The following is a 17,878-nucleotide window of genomic DNA, read 5'->3' as shown; positions in this document are numbered from 1 at the left end:
CAGTAATGGCACCCATCCCACTTAACTTAGTTTACTTTTTCCAGAGGTCCTATTATTGATAAGTGACTCCCTGCCCCCATCTTTTCTTTTTTTGAGAATCCAGAGTTCAGTTTCAAATTCTTATATATATGTGACCATAGAAGATTTTGAACAGGTGATACCTTTGAAAGTTGTCTTCCCTGACAGAAGCCCAAAGTATCTTGTTTCCAAAATTAGTAGGGAGTCGTGTATCAGAGTAGTCTCAATAACTAAAACAATTAATAGATTGGTAAAATAGTATTTGTGTAAGGGCATGTGAATCCTGTTTGGTTTATCATGGATAACATAATTAATAAATGGGCAAAGATTTTAAAATCTTTAATGAGTCCTATGGAAGCCAAAGACAGTATTTCAGTCAGTTACTCAAAAGAAGCCTTTCAAGGAGTGGTCTTGAAACAGGTAAGTTAATATCTGGAATCTTAAATTGAATAAAATCCCACTGGTTATTTGCAAAAGGTTAACCCATGGCTCCAGGCTAGAAACAAATTATCTAAACCATTTGGCATTTAATGAAAGAAATAGCCAAAGAAAATGTTAATCTAATTTCCTGGAAGTCTCTTACAACTTCATCTCATCCATCCACACTGAAGTCTTGATGGTGATACCATTTGAGCTAGAAGATTGCTGCTTCATGATGCTGTTCAGTGTCATTCTTCTTCTTAGAAGTTGGTCATTGCTCATGTGCAGAGATGAATAGGATGAGCTGTGATGAGGACTGCATGACTGAGGATCAGAGCAAGGGGTTACTGGTAGTTTGCTTTGTGCCTTTTCTTCCCTTTAGTTTCATGGAAAGGGGATAAATCACCCCTTTCAGATTTAGTTGGAATCAAATTAGCTGTTACCGTCCTTTCATTGGCTCAATGCCTTTTGGTTTGGTCTCAGTAAAAACTCTTACCTCATAAATGTAAACTTCTAACTGCTTTTGCAGTTATTGTGTATTGTTCCTGTATTGTGACAGGAAACTGTTAAAACATCCTTAATGTTAGAGTTTTAACTTTTTATTGAGCACATTTTTGACCTGTTAATTAGGTTTCCTCAGGAGTTGAAATTTTATTTCAAATACGTCCAAGCTACCCGTATGTTAGATATGGAAGATATTTTTCCACTTTGAATTAGATTTTTAAATATAATTCTTGATGCTTTTTAACTTGAATATGCATTAAATAAATTGTTGTCCTTTCTTCTAATCAGTCTTTGGAGAGGTGCTGCTTGTCTTTTCAGTTTGGTAAGCAAGGTGATTAAGCATTGCCAGATAACTAATGAAGTTCCCAATTAATAAAAGTGTAGTATATGCAAAGGACTTTTTCCATTAATGATCAGTCACAGAAAGGTCAATAGCTTCCATATTAATTCATGAAACATCTTACTATTTAACAAAGATGCAAGGAAGTTTTGTGGTTAGATAAAGTATTTCCAACTCTATATTCAAAAAACACTCGTGCCTTCTTCAACCATTTAAAAAATAAATAGTTTTGAATTATTGAAAGGAAACACCAGGTAGATAAAAGTAATAAACAACTTCTGTAAGATATTTTCCAGCTATACAGGATTTTCTTAGTCTGAAGAATGAACACTTTTGAGACCTTATTGAAGAAATTATTTTCAGTAAGAAAATTATTTAGCATCTTATGAGTAGGTTTTAAATTTGAGGTTTTGTGTTGACAGAGTGTGTGTGGAGGGGTGAAAAACCCACTTGATATCTTAGTTTTACACTTAACGGCTACGTCTACACGGCTACGTCTACACATGCACACTACATTGAAATAGCTTATTTCGATGTAGTGACATCGAAATAGTCTATTTCGATGAATAACGTCTACACGTCCTCCAGGGCTGGCAACATCGATGTTCAACTTCGATGTTGGGCAGCACCACATCGAAATAGGTGCTGCGAGGGAACGTCTACATGCCAAAGTAGCACACATCGAAATAAGGGTGCCAGGCACAGCTGCAGACAGGGTCACAGGGCGGACTCAACAGCAAGCCACTCCCTTAAAGGGCCCCTCCCAGACACAGTTGCACTAAACAACACAAGATCCACAGAGCCAACAACTGGTTGCAGACCCTGTGCATGCAGCATGGATCCCCAGCTGCCGCAGCAGCAGCCAGAAGCCCTGGGCTAAGGGCTGCTGCACACGGTGACCATAGAGCCCTGCAGGGGCTGGAGAGAGAGCGTCTGTCAACCCCTCAGCTGGTGGCCGCCATGGCGGACCCCGCTATTTCGATGTTGCGGGACGCGGATCGTCTACACGTGCCCTACTTCGACGTTCAACTTCGAAGTAGGGCGCTATTCCCATCCCCTCATGGGGTTAGCGACTTCAACGTCTCGCTGCCTAACGTTGATTTCAACTTCGAAATAGCACCCAACACATGTAGCCATGATGGGCGCGATTTCAAAGTTGACACCGCTACTTCAAAGTAGCGTGCACATGTAGACGCGGCCCACGTGCCCCAAATTTCGAAATGGCCACGCAAATGGCCATTTAGAAGTTTACTAATGAAGTGCTGAAATGCATATTCAGCGCTTCATTAGCATGCGGGCGGCAGCGGCGCTTCGAAATTGACGCTTCTTGCCGCCGCCCGGCGCGTCCAGACGGGGCTCCTTTTCGAAAGGATGCCGCCTACTTCGAAGTCCCCTTATTCCCATGGGGTCCTTTCGAAAAGGAGGCCCGTCTGGACGCGCCGGGCGGCGGCAAGAAGCGTCAATTTCGAAGCGCCGCTGCCGCCCGCATGCTAATGAAGCTCTGAATATGCATTTCAGCGCTTCATTAGTAAACTTCGAAATGGCCATTTGCGTGGCCATTTTGAAGTTTGGGGCACGTGTAGACACGGCCAACATGACAAGCATTAACTTCCTTTTTTTTGAAACCCAACAGTCTTACCTTCTTGTCAAGTCAGGATTCTTGTTAAATTGTAAATATCAAACAAGATTTTTTTTTCCCTGAGGTAAGATCGTATCTATATCACCTGGTATGTTACACAAATTGTGTCCTGTTTTTGACAAGGTCTCTTTATTATGGTTTGTCTGTCCTTGGATTTATAAACCGTCTTTGCAATATATTTATACCTTACAAGTAAAGGTGTGTGCTAAATATTTTATGGAAAACATTTGGTATGGTCACACTCTGTTTTCAAAACAAATTATAAAAGAAAGTAGCATAAAAGTTTAAAGCAAAATAGACAAGAAAAGTTACATTTTATATTCTGTATAAACATAAAGGCCTTTGATATTTGAGATTTGTCAAATGTTGACAGAAAGATTGTCTAAAGGGATCTATTTAGTAAAAAGCATCTTTCCATTTAATAAGCAACCACAACAAACAAAAAATGCACTCAAATCTCTAAGCAAAATAAATGTAAAGGTGCAGGCAAGTTTTTAAGGCCTGACATTGTAAGAGTAAATTATAATATTTTTAATAACCTTTTTTGCATTGATAACAAGGTTTCCTCCAAACACATTTCAGTATCTTTTAAATAATGCTGCTGTTACACTAAACATTAGTACAAGAAGTTAATTGATCAAATTCAGGATACAACATGCAGTAAGTTCTGAATTTAGTAGTTTGATTGAATTTGTGTTATTTGTTATGAGCAGGAGAAAGGTGGGTAAGATATTTTTATTGGCCTAACTTGATGAAAGAGACAAGCTTTTGAGTTGCACAGAACCCTTCTGCTTCTGTCCTTTAATCAACACTGTTATTTCTCATCTCAGATCAATGTTGACAGGCCTGAACCCACCCAGCTCTGGGACCATCGTCGTCAATGGAAGGGATATACATACTGATCTGGATACTATCAGAATGGAGATGGGCCTTTGTCCACAGTACGATGTGCTGTTTGACACCTTAACTGTACGAGAGCATCTGCTGTTTTATGGTTCAGTGAAAGCACCTCAGTGGTCAAACAGACAGTTACATCAGCAAGTCAGTAGGTTAGTGGTTCATATTTTCCTTTCTGGAAACCCGTACAGAGGCTGTCCTTCAAAACCACTCCAAAATCACCGGTGAACAAAGTGGAATCCTGAGAGCACTAAGGACTGGGTTTGTGTTGTAAAATTCTGTGTTAATATACTTCCTGATCTTAAATTTCAGTAATACAATTATGAATAAAAAATGGAGTAAGAATATTATGCACAAGACCTAAAACAATTCTGTAGTGGTTTCAGCTAAAGCATAGATGAAGTGAAAATTCTTAGAGCACTCAGACTACTGAAAACCCTAGAACCGTGTAATAATGCTGTGGAAGAGGAAATAGATTTTTGTCACTAACTGGGTATTTTTCTAGAAAACAAATATTTGTAATGAATTAAACACCCATTGCTAAGTCTATTACAGGAATGAGAATTTTTTTTTAAAAAAAAACATTGACAGCAGTAAAATCCCTTGTTTTCTAAACAAAGCAACACAAAATTATAATGTAGTTTCTGAGAAGATTAGAAAACAAATGGTTTATAAGTTTCTATCAAGTCAGCTGTTTGCCATAGACATTTCCTTTCTTTAAAATGGACGCTTACTTGAACCTAGAATGCAGTGTGATGGATCACTCAGCAGATAAGTACTGGGATATCCTGTCTTTTGCTTGCCAGTTCAAATCAACCCAGGTTGGTAGCGATTGAAAGCAATTAGCAGCCAGTGTCTGTTGAATGACATGAAATAAGTTGGTGGATTTGCAGTCTGTTTTTTATTGGACAGGTGTCCACACAATACATGGAGGCAGCATCAAATAATGGCTAAGGACTAAATAGCCTGTGGCAAATAAATTACCCCTTTTCTCAAGAGGCGAACCTTCAGCCACTCTGATTGATAAGTAGGGGGCGATTTGCTCTGCTGTGGTTCTTATTGTTTGTTCTGTTGGTTTTGCCTTTCAATCTGACACCTATTTACAGGCACTGAATTCATCAGAGCTTCATACTGTTGCTTCTGTGTGGTTTCCCATTCGTGCAAGGAGACTCCACAGCAGTGTAAATGCTTGCATGTGTGGGGGAGGCGGAAATCTCTTAGCAAGTTTGCAATCTGAAAGATATTGTTTTGTATAAAGAAATAGAATATGCTGATTATCCTTTTGTTCTTATAACTGTTTTCTTTTTCAAATCAGTGTGTGGGTTTTTAATTTGCTGGTGTGGTTATATACATATTAAATATTTCAGAGTCCTTGAACTATCTTCAGTAGACACCTGATCTCCTTTCTCTCCAGGTTCTCATACAATCTAATCTAAATCTTATTGAAGTCAGTGGAAGAACTCTCAGGGCTTCTCTACATTACCACTTTCCTTCGAAGGAAGGATGGTAATTGTGGAGTTGGGAGTTTACTAATGAAGTGCTGCCGTGTATAAGCAGCACTTCATAAAGCAAATTCCCCCCCGTGGCAACTTCAAAGTTTTAAACTTCGAAGTACTGGCATGCGCCTAGCTGCACCTCACCCACCGGTACTTCAGCGTTGCCCTGGCTGGGCTGATCTGATAGGTTTGGTCCTGCTTAGAGCAGAGGGCTGGACTCAATGGCTTTTTTAGGTCTCTTCCAGCTCTATTGTTCTATGATTTGAAGTACCGGCGGGTGAGCCATGGCTAGATGCGTGCTGGTACTTTGAAGTCTAAAACTTCGAAGTTGCCACTGAGGGGGAATTTGTTTAATGAAGCGCTGCCATCAACAGCACTTCATTAGTAAACTCCCAACACCATAATTACCATCCTTCCTTCGAAGGAATGTGGTAGTGTAGACAAGCCCTGAGAGTTTTTTCGTTGACTTCAGTAAGATTTAGATTAGATTGTATGAGAACCTGTAGAGACAGGAGACTAGGTGTCTACTGAAGATAGTTCAAAGACTGTGAAATATTTAATATGTATATAACCACACTGGCAAAATTTTGAGGAGTAAGGGGCCTTTGAAGTTGCCCCGGCACTTTGAAATACTGGCGGGTGCGCCGCAGCTAGACACGTGCCGGTACTTTGAAGTTTAAAACTTTGAAGTTTAAAACTTTGAAGTTGTCGCGGGGGGGAATTTGCTTAATGAAGTGCTGCCTATGCATGGCAGCACTTCATTAGTAAACTCCCAGCACCCTAATTACCATCCGTCCTTCGAAGGAAGGTGGTAGTGTAGACAAGCCCTCAGTGACTTCACTTGGTCCATGGTTGAGGCCTATAATGTTGAATTATTTTTATTTTTTCCTCTTACAATGGTCAATAAAAGCTTATTTCTAGAGGATATTGAGGGCATGAAGTTAAAATAACTTATTTTCATTATTGATGTTACTTCTCTTCTGTGAATACCTGAAGACTCAAGAGTTATACAGGCTGTGCTGTATTTGAACCACCATGAATATTTTGCATACATGTGACTTTTGATCACTGCCATTGTGGGTTGGATGATGTGCCAGCTGATCTCAAAAGGCTTGTGATTCTCAAAGGTTATGGTTTTATTTGCATTCTTATTCCAGAGCCCTGGATGATGTGGATTTATCCCACCATAAGCATGAACATGTTGGAGCCCTCTCTGGGGGAATGAAAAGAAGGCTCTCAGTTGCTATCTCCTTTATTGGAAACTCAAAGACTGTTGTTCTTGATGAGCCCACCAGTGGTGTGGATCCATGTTCACGTCGGAAAATCTGGGATATTCTGTTGAAGTACAGAACTGGTACGAATTCAAGTCATGTTCTAGCTAACATTCTTGCCATCAAAGGGCGATTCTGAGCAGTATTTCTCCAGCTGTGCAGATATCCTAACACACCTAACTCTTCCATTCAGCTCTTGAAATTTTAAAACAGAGAACTAAAATTCAAAGCTTACTTCTCTTTGTCATCAGCAAAGGTGGTTGGTCTAGTGGTTTTTATAAAATCTTCAATTTATCTATGAATACATCCTGACCCTGCCCTGGATGAGAAGTGCTGTATCCTATTTTCATTGCTCTTTGATTTTTCATTTCCAGAGGGGGTTCACACTTCCTTCTGTTTCTCATATAACTATCAATATTTTTTTCTTATAAAAGAACTACTTATCAGTGAAACCATTCCATTAATTTTCAGGTATCACAAGCTAAAACTGACTGTAGGTTTTAATTTATTAATAAAGGCTGAACAAGTTGGATTATTATTATATTTTAAATGATACTTTTTTCTTTTCTGAACATGATTGCAGAGTGGCTGCAAGCAAAAGCCAGGAAAGGGCAAGTAGTCACACCTGTGCATAAGTAGCAGAAACCTCAGATTCCTATTAGCTGGGACAAACCACAGTGAATGATCTATTGAAAATGACACCAGAGTTAAGATTTTAAGAATTACCTAAGCTTGTGAAACACCTCCTCAGCCTTGAAATTGCAACTACTTATTGCTGTGTCTCTTAGATTCCAGTATAAACTGTGAAAAGTTTTATTATATTTATGGTTCCAGTCAGTGTAGTGGGACATACGTTAGCAGGCATTTTGTGCCTGTGTTCTGCGTGCTTGTAAATTTATAGAATTACTATCCCCTTACGTGTCCTCCTGGGGGCAGGGGAAGTGTGTCTCATGAGAAAACACTTTAAAATCCATCAAATCTGTGTCTGCCTCTTCCTGCATAGGGCGCACCTTGATCTTTACCACTCACCATCTTGATGAGGCAGAAGTGCTCAGTGATCACATTGCCATCTTGCAGCATGGGCAGCTCAGGTGCTATGGTCCTCCTTCTTACCTGAAGGAAACATATGGCCAGGGATACAGCCTAACACTCATAAAAAAGGTACGGTAAGGAAGCTCTGCACATCATAATCTTCCTGCTAAGAAATGGCCATGTTGCTTTTTCTGAGAGAACCTTGCAACATTTCTTGTAGCTCGCGTGCAAGTTAAATATGGCAATGTTTTTACCTTACTTAATGATGGATGCAGGAAAGAATTGGCTTATTTAACCCTGATGGATAACAAATGTTTTTCACAACCTTCCTACTTGAATTAATTTTCATGCAAAATAATCTCGCAACATAGTAACATTAGTAATATGCTGAGTTGCAGAATAGATGCCAAATCCTGTAATCCCTTCCTCATGGTGAATAATCTGTATGCGTACATCTTCACGATGGGAAACATCAACCATTCTGCAGTCAAACTTCCAGGTTTAGATATAGCATGCCTACTAGGGACATACTAAATAGAATTTAAAGGGTTCCTTCATTGACACTGATATTCCTGCCCCCTTTAGGAGTGAGGGAAGTCAACTTCCCTGAGTGGAGATGGCTCAGAAGTCCAAATTAAAGTGCATTGACTCTAGCTACATATGTAACATAGCAGGAATTATGTATCTGAATTTTACCTTCCACTGTAGTGTAGATCTGCCCTTTCTCAGAGGATTAGACCTAGGAACTTCACTGGGATTATACACCTGGGGAACGGTTTCCAGCTTTGGCCCAAAATTTGTTTTTAGTTTGACCTGCTTTGAAACTGCCTTATAGCATATAAGCTCCATTTATTATTATTTTCCTTTCTGCATAGCCCTCTGTGTTTGAAATCCAGGATCCCAAGAACACTGTTCAAGTTACATCTCTGGTACAGTCCTATGTACCAGAAGCATTCCTAAAAGAGAATAGTGGAAGTGAGCTGACCTATGTGATTCCAGCAAAAGCAGATAAGGCCTCCTTTAAAGGCCTCTTTCAGGCAATGGATGAAAACCTTGAATATCTACATGTGATTGGCTATGGCATTTCAGACACCACCTTGGAAGAGGTACTTTGTTTCTCTCTGTATATTAAATGTCTGTGGCCAGAGATACTCTTCAAGCTTCCATTCTTCTTGATAATGTTTTTACTGCCTAATATTTCAGGACAGGTTCCTGAGGGAAGCATGAAAAAACATCTCAATTGCATATAGATTTTTTTTTAAAAAATTGTTGTATTTAAGGGCAAAAAACACCTTCCTTCTGTAATTCATGCCAGCTGTCTGATCCATCCAAAAGGGTAATATTGTCTTTTGAAAGGTTGTTCCTGTCTTCACTGGTCTCAGAAAATTTTTACATGATATTGCTTTGCCCCAAAACCGCTGTGGCTACCTCTACACTAGAAAGTTCTTTCAAAATATTTTTCAAAAGAAGGGGCTCTTTTGAAATATCCAGTGGAGCATCTACACATATAAAGTGTTCTTTGAAAATTAAATTGAAAGAACATGATGCTCGTTTTGAAAGTGCTCTTCCACTCCTGTTTCAGGAAGAGCACCTTCTTTCAAAAGGAAACGTGTAGACATGCCACAGATGCTATTTTTTTTTGAAAGAGCATCGTGATGGCACCTCATTTTTCGATCCCTGGGCCATTCTTTCGAAAGAACGGGGGCTATGTTGATGCTATCTTTCAAAAGAGAAGATCACTCTTTTGATCTGCTTTTTTGTGTGTGGACAATCCGCTCAACAGCACTTGATAGAACTAGGATTTTCCATTGATCTCCTTTAGTTCTGTGGACAGTCCTAAGCGAACATGTACAGAAAGAAAACTTAGGATGTGACCAAGAACAAAACAACTGACAAGCATACAAAATGCACATTTTTGTAATTTAGTACTTCTTGAGATAGTTCACCACACAGTGTATAGTAAGCTGTCAGTCATTTTATGTACCCTGTGCCCTAAGAGTGGGAAGGTATGTTGTATTATTAGTAACAGTCTGAAGAGAATGCCTTCTAGGGAAGCCACTTATCTCTTTTCTGGGCTTATGAAACCAAGACTCTGGAAAGCCTGTCATCTGGGACGTCAATTATCTGCTGTAGCTCTGCAAGATGAACTAAGCACGTAGAAAATAATAGGGTCAGATATTAAAAACGATTAGCAGTTCTCTAGTTTGAAACACTGAGACCTTTTTTTTTTTTGCCAGTTTAGAATTGACATTTTATTTAAAAATAAAAATAAAAAAAGGAAACTCTAGTCATACAAATAAGACTACAATGATGGGAAATACATAGCCCATATTTCCTAAATATACTCTCTACCTCTCAGCTAGGGGTATGTGTACCCTTGGATTATGAAGGGTCTTCTAAGAGGTACTCAATTCATCTAGATATTTGCCAAATTTCACAACAGGCTACAGAAAAATGCACCAGCGAAGTCAGTACAAGCTAAAATTTCATACTACTCATTTATACTGCTCTATATACTATTTACTGAAATGTGGCTAAATGGTTAGAGGAGCAGTGTGAAGATATAGAAAAGTATTACAGCAAATGTAAGACCAGTGAGGTGGATAAGATGATTAGGAATGTTAATAGGAAGTGGCAGCTGAAGCAAATAGTGATCAAAGATGAAAATGAAGAGATGCTCATGAACAAGGAGAAGATTATGTAGCGATGGATGAAATACTTCACTTATCTATACAAAGCACAGTTGAACCCTAGTGTTTCAGAGAGACTGATGGAAGAATTGAAAGAGATATCTCCATTGAGTATCAGGAGTGAGACTAATATTTTGAAGGAAGAAGTAGAAAGAGCAGTGAAACGACTAAAGAACAACAAGAGCCCTGGAAATGATAAGATCACGGGAGAGATAATTAAATATGGTGGAGAAAGTATGATTCAGGAAATACACTGACTACATAACATAGCATGGAAAGAAGGGAAGGCACCTAAGGAATGGACAAGATCCATGCTAGTGACAATACACAAGAAAGGAAGTGCATCGAAGTGCAAGAACTACAGAACAATTGCCCTAACGAGTCACTTAGGCAAGGTGCTCGTGATGATACTGATGGAGAGACTGAGAAGGCAGGTAGAAGAACATCTAGCGGTTGAGCAAGCAGGGATCAGGAAAGATAGAAGTACCATACAGCAGATATTGGCACTGAGACTGACAGCAGAGAAAGTTCAATGAAAGAACAAGAACATCTACACTTGCTTTGTCTATTTTTCAGAAGGTGGTTGACAGTAAGGATCAGAAAGTGACTTGGGTTGTGCTGGAGTCATACGGAATGGATAGCAGACTGATATGGTTGTTGAGGAATATCAATGACAATGCAGAGGCAGCAGTGAGAACATGTGGAGAGTTTGGAAGTTTGTTTAGAACGAGAAGAGGCATGAGACAAGCAGATCTGATATTGCCGAGTATCTTCATCACACATCTAGAGAGAGCAATGGACAAGATAAAGGAAGAGGTAGAAGGGGTATCTGTGCATGGGATAAGAATTAAGAACTTGAGGTTCACGGATGATATCGTTGTCATTGAGGAAGATGAGGAGAAGCTAGTGAAAATGGCACAGGTGCTAAGTGAGGAAGGGAAGCAGTATGGACTGGTTATGAACATTGATAAAACAAAAACAATGGTATTTGGAGATAAGGAAATAGGAAGGAAGATCAGTGTAACTGGGATTGAACTAGAGAACGTAGAGAAGTTCATGTATGTGGGGATCAACATAGTGTATGATCTAGACTGTATGAAGGAAATAGCAACTAGAATAGCAAAAGCAAGAGCGAGTTTGAAGGGTAAGATATAGAAAAACAAAGCGATTAACTTAGGAATGAAGCTGAGCGTCTTGAAAAAGTGTGTATGCATCAGTATGTTGTACAGATGTGAGGCATGGGTGATAATGAAAGATTCGAAGAGAAGAGTATTGGTGTTCGAGAGGGGTTATTATAAAATGATCCTGAGCATAGGATGGATGCAAAAGGTCACCAAAGAGGAATTATGTTGGAAGATACATCTGAAAGAGAACCTAGAAGGTTATACAATGCAAGTTGCAGCTGTTTGGGCATATTTGCAGAATGAATGATGAATGAAGAATCAAGACCCTCGTATTTGGCATAATGGACGGTTTGAATAGGAAAGGCAGACCCCACAGAAAATGGGTAGATGATATAGTAGATTGGTGTGGAGCTAGTCTACAGAAACTAAGCCACTCTGCACTGGACAGCGAAAGATGGAAGAAATAATGAGAGAGGCATCAGACACCAATGGGCGCTGAGCTTCTGGTGGTTGTTGATGATGATGATGAAATTCAATATTTATATTTCAGTTGGTTTATTTTATAATTGTATGGTAAAAATAAGGAAGCAATGTTTTCAGCAACAGTGTACAGTGCACTTTAATTTCTTGTTTGATTTTTATAAGCAAGATTTTCTGAGGGGTGAAGACAAATCAGATTCCTGGAAGGAGTACAGCAGTCTGGGCAGGTTGAATGCCACCGCATTGGAACATACCTTGTAACTATATGAAGTGCTGAAGAAATCTATAAGGCTTTTAATGCACACAGTTGGCTTGCCCACACACAGGTTATAGCTATGTGGATCTAGGTCACTGGATAGGGATCTCAGGATGATGGGGCTAAAAGTATAGATATTCCAATGCAAGTTAGATTTGGAGCTCTGAAATTTGGTGAGTGGTTAAGGTCTCAGAGCCTGGGCTCCAGCCCAGACAGTATCCATTATACTGATATAGCCCCATAGCTTGACCCCATGAGTGTAAATCAGCTTGACCTGGGCTCTGAAACTTGGTGCCATGGGTTTTTTGCTGTAGTTTAGAAATATCTACAGATCCAGTAATTGGACTGAGGTCCAATTGAATAATATATATCAGCAAGTATAATGATTTCCTTTACATTAAATTATAAAACGTTGTTAAATGAGACTGGACCTTTACCACAAAGTCCTGCAGAACTGAATAAATATATAAACTCTATGACATAGGGGCTTTCTTTTTGCTATATCAGAGTACAAAAGCTAGCACAATGTGCTCCTGCAATAAGAGAGCTAAAATAGTAATAAAGATATGTTATAGGTTTTTATAGCCAGTCTTTAGAATTTAATGGTGAATTCTATCCTTGCTGTAGAATTCTACCAGGTGAGTCAAAGAAGCCTATGAAAGGTTGTATTTGTCTTTGGCTGCATATCCATGTGCCACTTCTTCCAGAAGCAGCATGCTAATCAGCTAATCAGAAGATGTTAATGAGGCACAGATGCATATTTTCCATGCCTCATTAGCATAGCAGCATGTGGTTCGGAGTCCAGAAGAAGCTCTTCCAGATTCCGAAGTACACGTGGAGACGTGTAGCCTGTGGGGATCTTCCGGAAGGAAACCCTCCTTCCGGAAGCCCCTTCTTCCCCAAAATTTTCTTCCCCCATCTCCCAGTTTAGGCTTACTGTTATATTATTTCTAATTTAGAAAAAGAGAAAATAGTTAAAATCTGACACAACAGTGACATGTTTTCCTCTCCTTAGATGTTTCACAGGCATTAGTGACAGTATTTTGGGGAAGAAGGGGCTTCCTGAAGTAGGGTTTCCTTCCGGAAGATCCCCGCAGGCTACACGTCTCCACGTGTACTTCAGAGTCTGGAAGAGCTTCTTCTGGACTCCGAACCACGTATTGCTATGCTAATGAGGCATGGAAAATTTGCATCCATGCCTCATTAACATCTTCTGGTTAGCTTATTAGCATGCCGCTTCTTCCGGAAGAAGTGGCACGTGGATACACAGCCTTTGAAGTTATAGAGAGTGTATTTTTAACTTTGTATGGGAAGGATATAGTGTATTTAAAATTTAAAAGTGTTTAGAATATCCTCTATAAAATCTTATTAGTTGATCCATCTTGAATTCCATAGCACATTTCCATAAAGGGCAATTATAGACCTAAAGAAGCCAGTTATAGAAAACATATAACACTCATCAGCATACTACTCTGAATCATATAGTTTAAAGGTATCTATTCTTGATTGTTTTTGGAAGACAAGAAAAAAAGCTTTTCTAAATGGCAACCTATATTGGCACATCATGCAGTACATTGAAGACTAACATATTAATCTCTGGTAATTTGTCATCTCTCATTGTTACTAAGCTCATTCTCTATTTTCTCATCAAAAGACTCTGCATTGTCAAGTAAATGATTAGCACATAATAGTGCTATTGAGCCTATTCAAACAATTCAATCTCAAAACAAAGAACTCTGACTTTAATGGAAAATGTATCACGTTATTGTATGTACAGAGGCTTTTTTCTCTCTCTCACCCTCCTGTGGTTTTTAGTCCATTATGTGGAATACCTGTACCCTTTCAAAATCTTATCTGTTTGAGGGAGACTATACTGTCACTTATGCCTGTGAAACATCTAGTGAGAGGAAAACATGCCACTATTGTGTCAGATTTTATTTTAACTCTTTCCACCTTTTCTGAATTAGAAATAACATAACAACAATAAGCCAAAAGTGGAGATGCAGGGAGACTCAGGACCATAGTTTAATATAATTTCTACATAAACCTTAGATCTGAGCCAAGGGTAGCTAAATCATTTCATTACAACTTTTGAGGTTTTTGAAATTTGTGTTCATTCTGCATCTGAGTGATTTTGAAAAATAGAATTGTGATGAAACACCCATGTTCAAATTGAAAAGATGTTCTATTCAGATGTTTCTTTCTGGAAAAAAACAGGAAATCCGTGCTGGGCCCCAAACATCTTCCTGGTAAAATTGTGTTGATAGAGCTACAGCTCCATCAATTGTTTTATTTTCAAGAAAACACTAAATTTCAGTGAAAAATGTCATCAGGAGTGGTCTAGTCAGTTCCACTAATATGAATGTAGAATAGTAACAGAGAAGAAGCCTTGCTAGTCTATACACTATCAAAAGAAAAAGCAGTCAAGTAGCACTTTAAAGACTAGCAAAATGGTTTATTAGGTGAGCTTTCATGGGACAGACCCACTTCTTCAGACCATAGCCAGACCAGAACAGACTCAATATTTAAGGCACAGAGAACCCAAAACAGTAAGCAAGGAGGACAAATCAGAAAAAGATAATCAAGGTGAGCAAATCAGAGAGTGGAGGGGTGGGGGGGAAGGTCAAGAATTAGATTGAGCCAAGTATGCAAACAAGCCCCTATAAGCTACGTCTGCACGTGAATGCTACATCGAAATAGCTTATTTCGATGTAGCGACATCGAAATAGTCTATTTCGATGAATAACGTCTACACGTCCTCCAGGGCTGGCAACGTCGACATTCAACTTCGACGTTGGGCAGCACCACATCGAAATAGGCTCTGCGAGGGAACGTCTACACGCCAAAGTAGCACACATCGAAATAAGGGTGCCAGGAACAGCTGCAGACAGGGTCACAGGGCGGACTCAACAGCAAGCCGCTCCCTTAAAGGGCCCCTCCCAGACACAGTTGCACTAAACAACACAAGATCCACAGAGCCGACAACTGGTTGCAGACCCTGTGCATGCAGCATGGATCCCCAGCTGCCACAGCAGCAGCCAGAAGCCCTGGGCTAAGGGCTGCTGCACACGGTGACCATAGAGCCCCGCAGGGACTGGAGAGAGGGCGTCTGTCAACCCCTCAGCTGGTGGCCGCCATGGCGAACCCCGCTATTTTGATGTTGCGGGACGCGGATCGTCTACACATGCCCTACTTCGACATTCAACTTCAAAGTAGGGCGCTATTCCCATCCCCTCATGGGGTTAGCGACTTCGACGTCTCGCCACCTAACGTCAATTTCAACTTCGAAATAGCGCCCAACACATGTAGCTGTGACAGGCGCGATTTCGAAGTTGACGCCGCTACTTCGAAGTAGCGTGCACATGTAGACGTGGCCATAGGGACTCAGAAAGTTCCCATCACGATTTAAACCATGTGTTAATGTGCCGAGTTTGAATATAAAAGCCAGCTCAGCTGTTTCCCTTTCCAAAACGGCGTGATAATTCCTTTTCAGTAACACACATACCTTTAGGTCATTGACAGAATGCCCCATTCCATTAAAATGTTGACTAAATGGTTTGTGGATCTGGAGTGTTTTGATGTCTGTTTTGTGCCCATTGACCCTTTGTCTAAGGGAGTTAGAAGTCTGTCTGCGTCACCATAGGGGCTTGTCTGCATACTTGGCTCGATCTAATTCTTGACCTTCCCCCCCACCCCTCCACTCTCTGATTTGCTCACCTTGATTATCTTTTTCTGATTTGTCCTCCTTGCTTACTGTTTTTGGTTCTCTGTGCCTTAAATATTGAGTCTGTTCTGGTCTGGCTATGGTCTGAAGAAGTGGGTCTGTCCCACGAAAGCCCACCTAATAAACCATTTTGCTAGTCTTTAAAGTGCTACTTGACTGCTTTTTCTTTTAATATGAATGTAGTGTAAGTCTGGTCTGAATACCATCTTGGCTCTCTGCCTTCAGTCGTGATCTCTCATTGATCCATGTCTCATCTTCTCTAGTTCAATCCGGGCTTATTTCAGGGCAATTTTGAGCTCTGTGTTATGTGGGGAACCAGTTTACATGATTATAGAGTGGGAGGTCCCTTCTGGTGTGAATCTGCTGGCGATTGTTATGTACCTCCTTTCGTCTCACTGAAATGCAGACAGGTTCTTTCGTTCTTTCTTTCTTTGGTGGACTCTCTGTAGCTGCCTTCTTCTGAGGTCATGTATATATTGTGCCACTGTTCGGATTACACTTGTGTGACTAGGAATGGGCCTCATTTTCTGTGGTGTTAACTCCCTTGTGGATGTTGCAGCTATAATCTAAAACGTTCCTATTTTCCATTAATATAGACTTACTTGTCACACATGCGTAGCTCAAACTGTAGCCATATAGATGAGCCCTGAATGTTACAGCTAAATAAATATGTTCCTGGTGTTTGCTAAATCTTATGCATCAGTTGCCCTGTTGAAGAGGCCCACCGATGACTGGGAGCAGAGGAAGAGGCAGATGCCCAAGAGATAGGGCCTTTTAAAGGGCCATGGGCTGCCAGCCACTGCCACTGCTGCTGTAGCAACAATGACAGTGACCTGAACCCTGGACCCTTTAAATCACTGCTGGAGGTCTGGGTGGCACTGAAGGAATGGCTGGGGGAGGCTAGCCCAGCCTCTTCTGCTTGAAGCCCCTGCCTTTCTGGGGCCCCAGAACTGCCCCATCCCTGCCCAGAACCTGGCAACATCTGTCAGCTGCCCTGCTGTTGGCACAAGAAGTACAATTAATGGCTCTGAGCATTCTCCTCAACAATTTAAATCTATACGTTTTTTGCCACTGAGTCCAACTGTAGCAGGATTAGGACATTCCATGTCTGAAGAAAAGCTAAAAATAAACACACACAATATCCTCAGTGTTGAACATTTTTAGGACTGGAGTTTTGACTGTTTCCTTCATTTTAACCCCTTGGATCTTGGCAGCTGTTTCATCAGCCCGTTTTTGACCAGCAGCTGCTTTCTAATATAAACAATTCAATGAATATTTATCAGTTTGGTTTTTACATCAGAAATTAGGTTAAATGGGACTGAAGGATCCTACAATGCTGCTGAAATAATAGACATACTTTGGTTGCAAGGGCAGTCTCAATTTTTTCACTGTTCTCCTCAACCTCTTCCTCCACCATCTACTTTTTATTCTCTCTCCACCTTATTAAGGAGGCTTCCCTCTCTCCCACCGCTTAGACACACATCAATACTGACATGGTGTAGGGGGGAACCTATTCATGCCCTTCACCTAATCCCCCCCTCTTAGTTCAGAGATTGTAGTACTGGTAACAACATTCCCACTGAGTTCCCAGCTCTGTCACAATCCTTGGGGGGCACTGGATAAGTTGCAATTGGCATAGTTTTGTTTCTGTTTGTGCAGTAGGGTCAGTGATGTACTCCTGACTCTAAGGAGTATTGAGGATAACTTCATTAATGCTTGTGGGGAGTTCAAAATACCATGGTATGTGAGTGAAGCATTTAATTGCAGGAGGTATTTAGTTCAGTTTTTAGTTATGAGCTCCTGCTTTGCAATACTGGAAATGGGTTCACAGAACCAAATTGTCTCAAAGGAGCCAGTCAAGTTATGGATCTGGAAAGTTGGTATCCTTCTGTAGGCTGTAGTACAGAAACAGCATGAGACATTTAACTTTCTCTGTCCTTGAGGTAATGGCCCGAACAGTTCACTCACAGTTAGCTAGGCAGTCCAT

The 17,878-nt window shown here is 40.4% G+C and overlaps 1 protein-coding gene across 1 annotated transcript in view; it reads left to right on the top strand.

Annotated features, from left to right (window-relative positions):
• ABCA13 (ATP binding cassette subfamily A member 13) overlaps positions 1 to 17,878 on the top strand; it is a 316,624-nt gene that overhangs the window by 148,527 nt on the left and 150,219 nt on the right. Inside the window, exons 38-41 of the mRNA XM_074986018.1 lie at positions 3,752 to 3,970; positions 6,472 to 6,668; positions 7,589 to 7,746; positions 8,493 to 8,723. Of these exons, the coding sequence (XP_074842119.1) occupies positions 3,752 to 3,970; positions 6,472 to 6,668; positions 7,589 to 7,746; positions 8,493 to 8,723 (805 nt within the window). The remainder of the gene's footprint in view (positions 1 to 3,751; positions 3,971 to 6,471; positions 6,669 to 7,588; positions 7,747 to 8,492; positions 8,724 to 17,878) is intronic.

Source organism: Carettochelys insculpta, chromosome 2 (genome assembly GCF_033958435.1).
Source record: "Carettochelys insculpta isolate YL-2023 chromosome 2, ASM3395843v1, whole genome shotgun sequence".
Lineage (NCBI taxonomy): Eukaryota > Metazoa > Chordata > Testudines > Carettochelyidae > Carettochelys > Carettochelys insculpta.
This window is presented reverse-complemented; position numbering and strand designations above follow the sequence as displayed.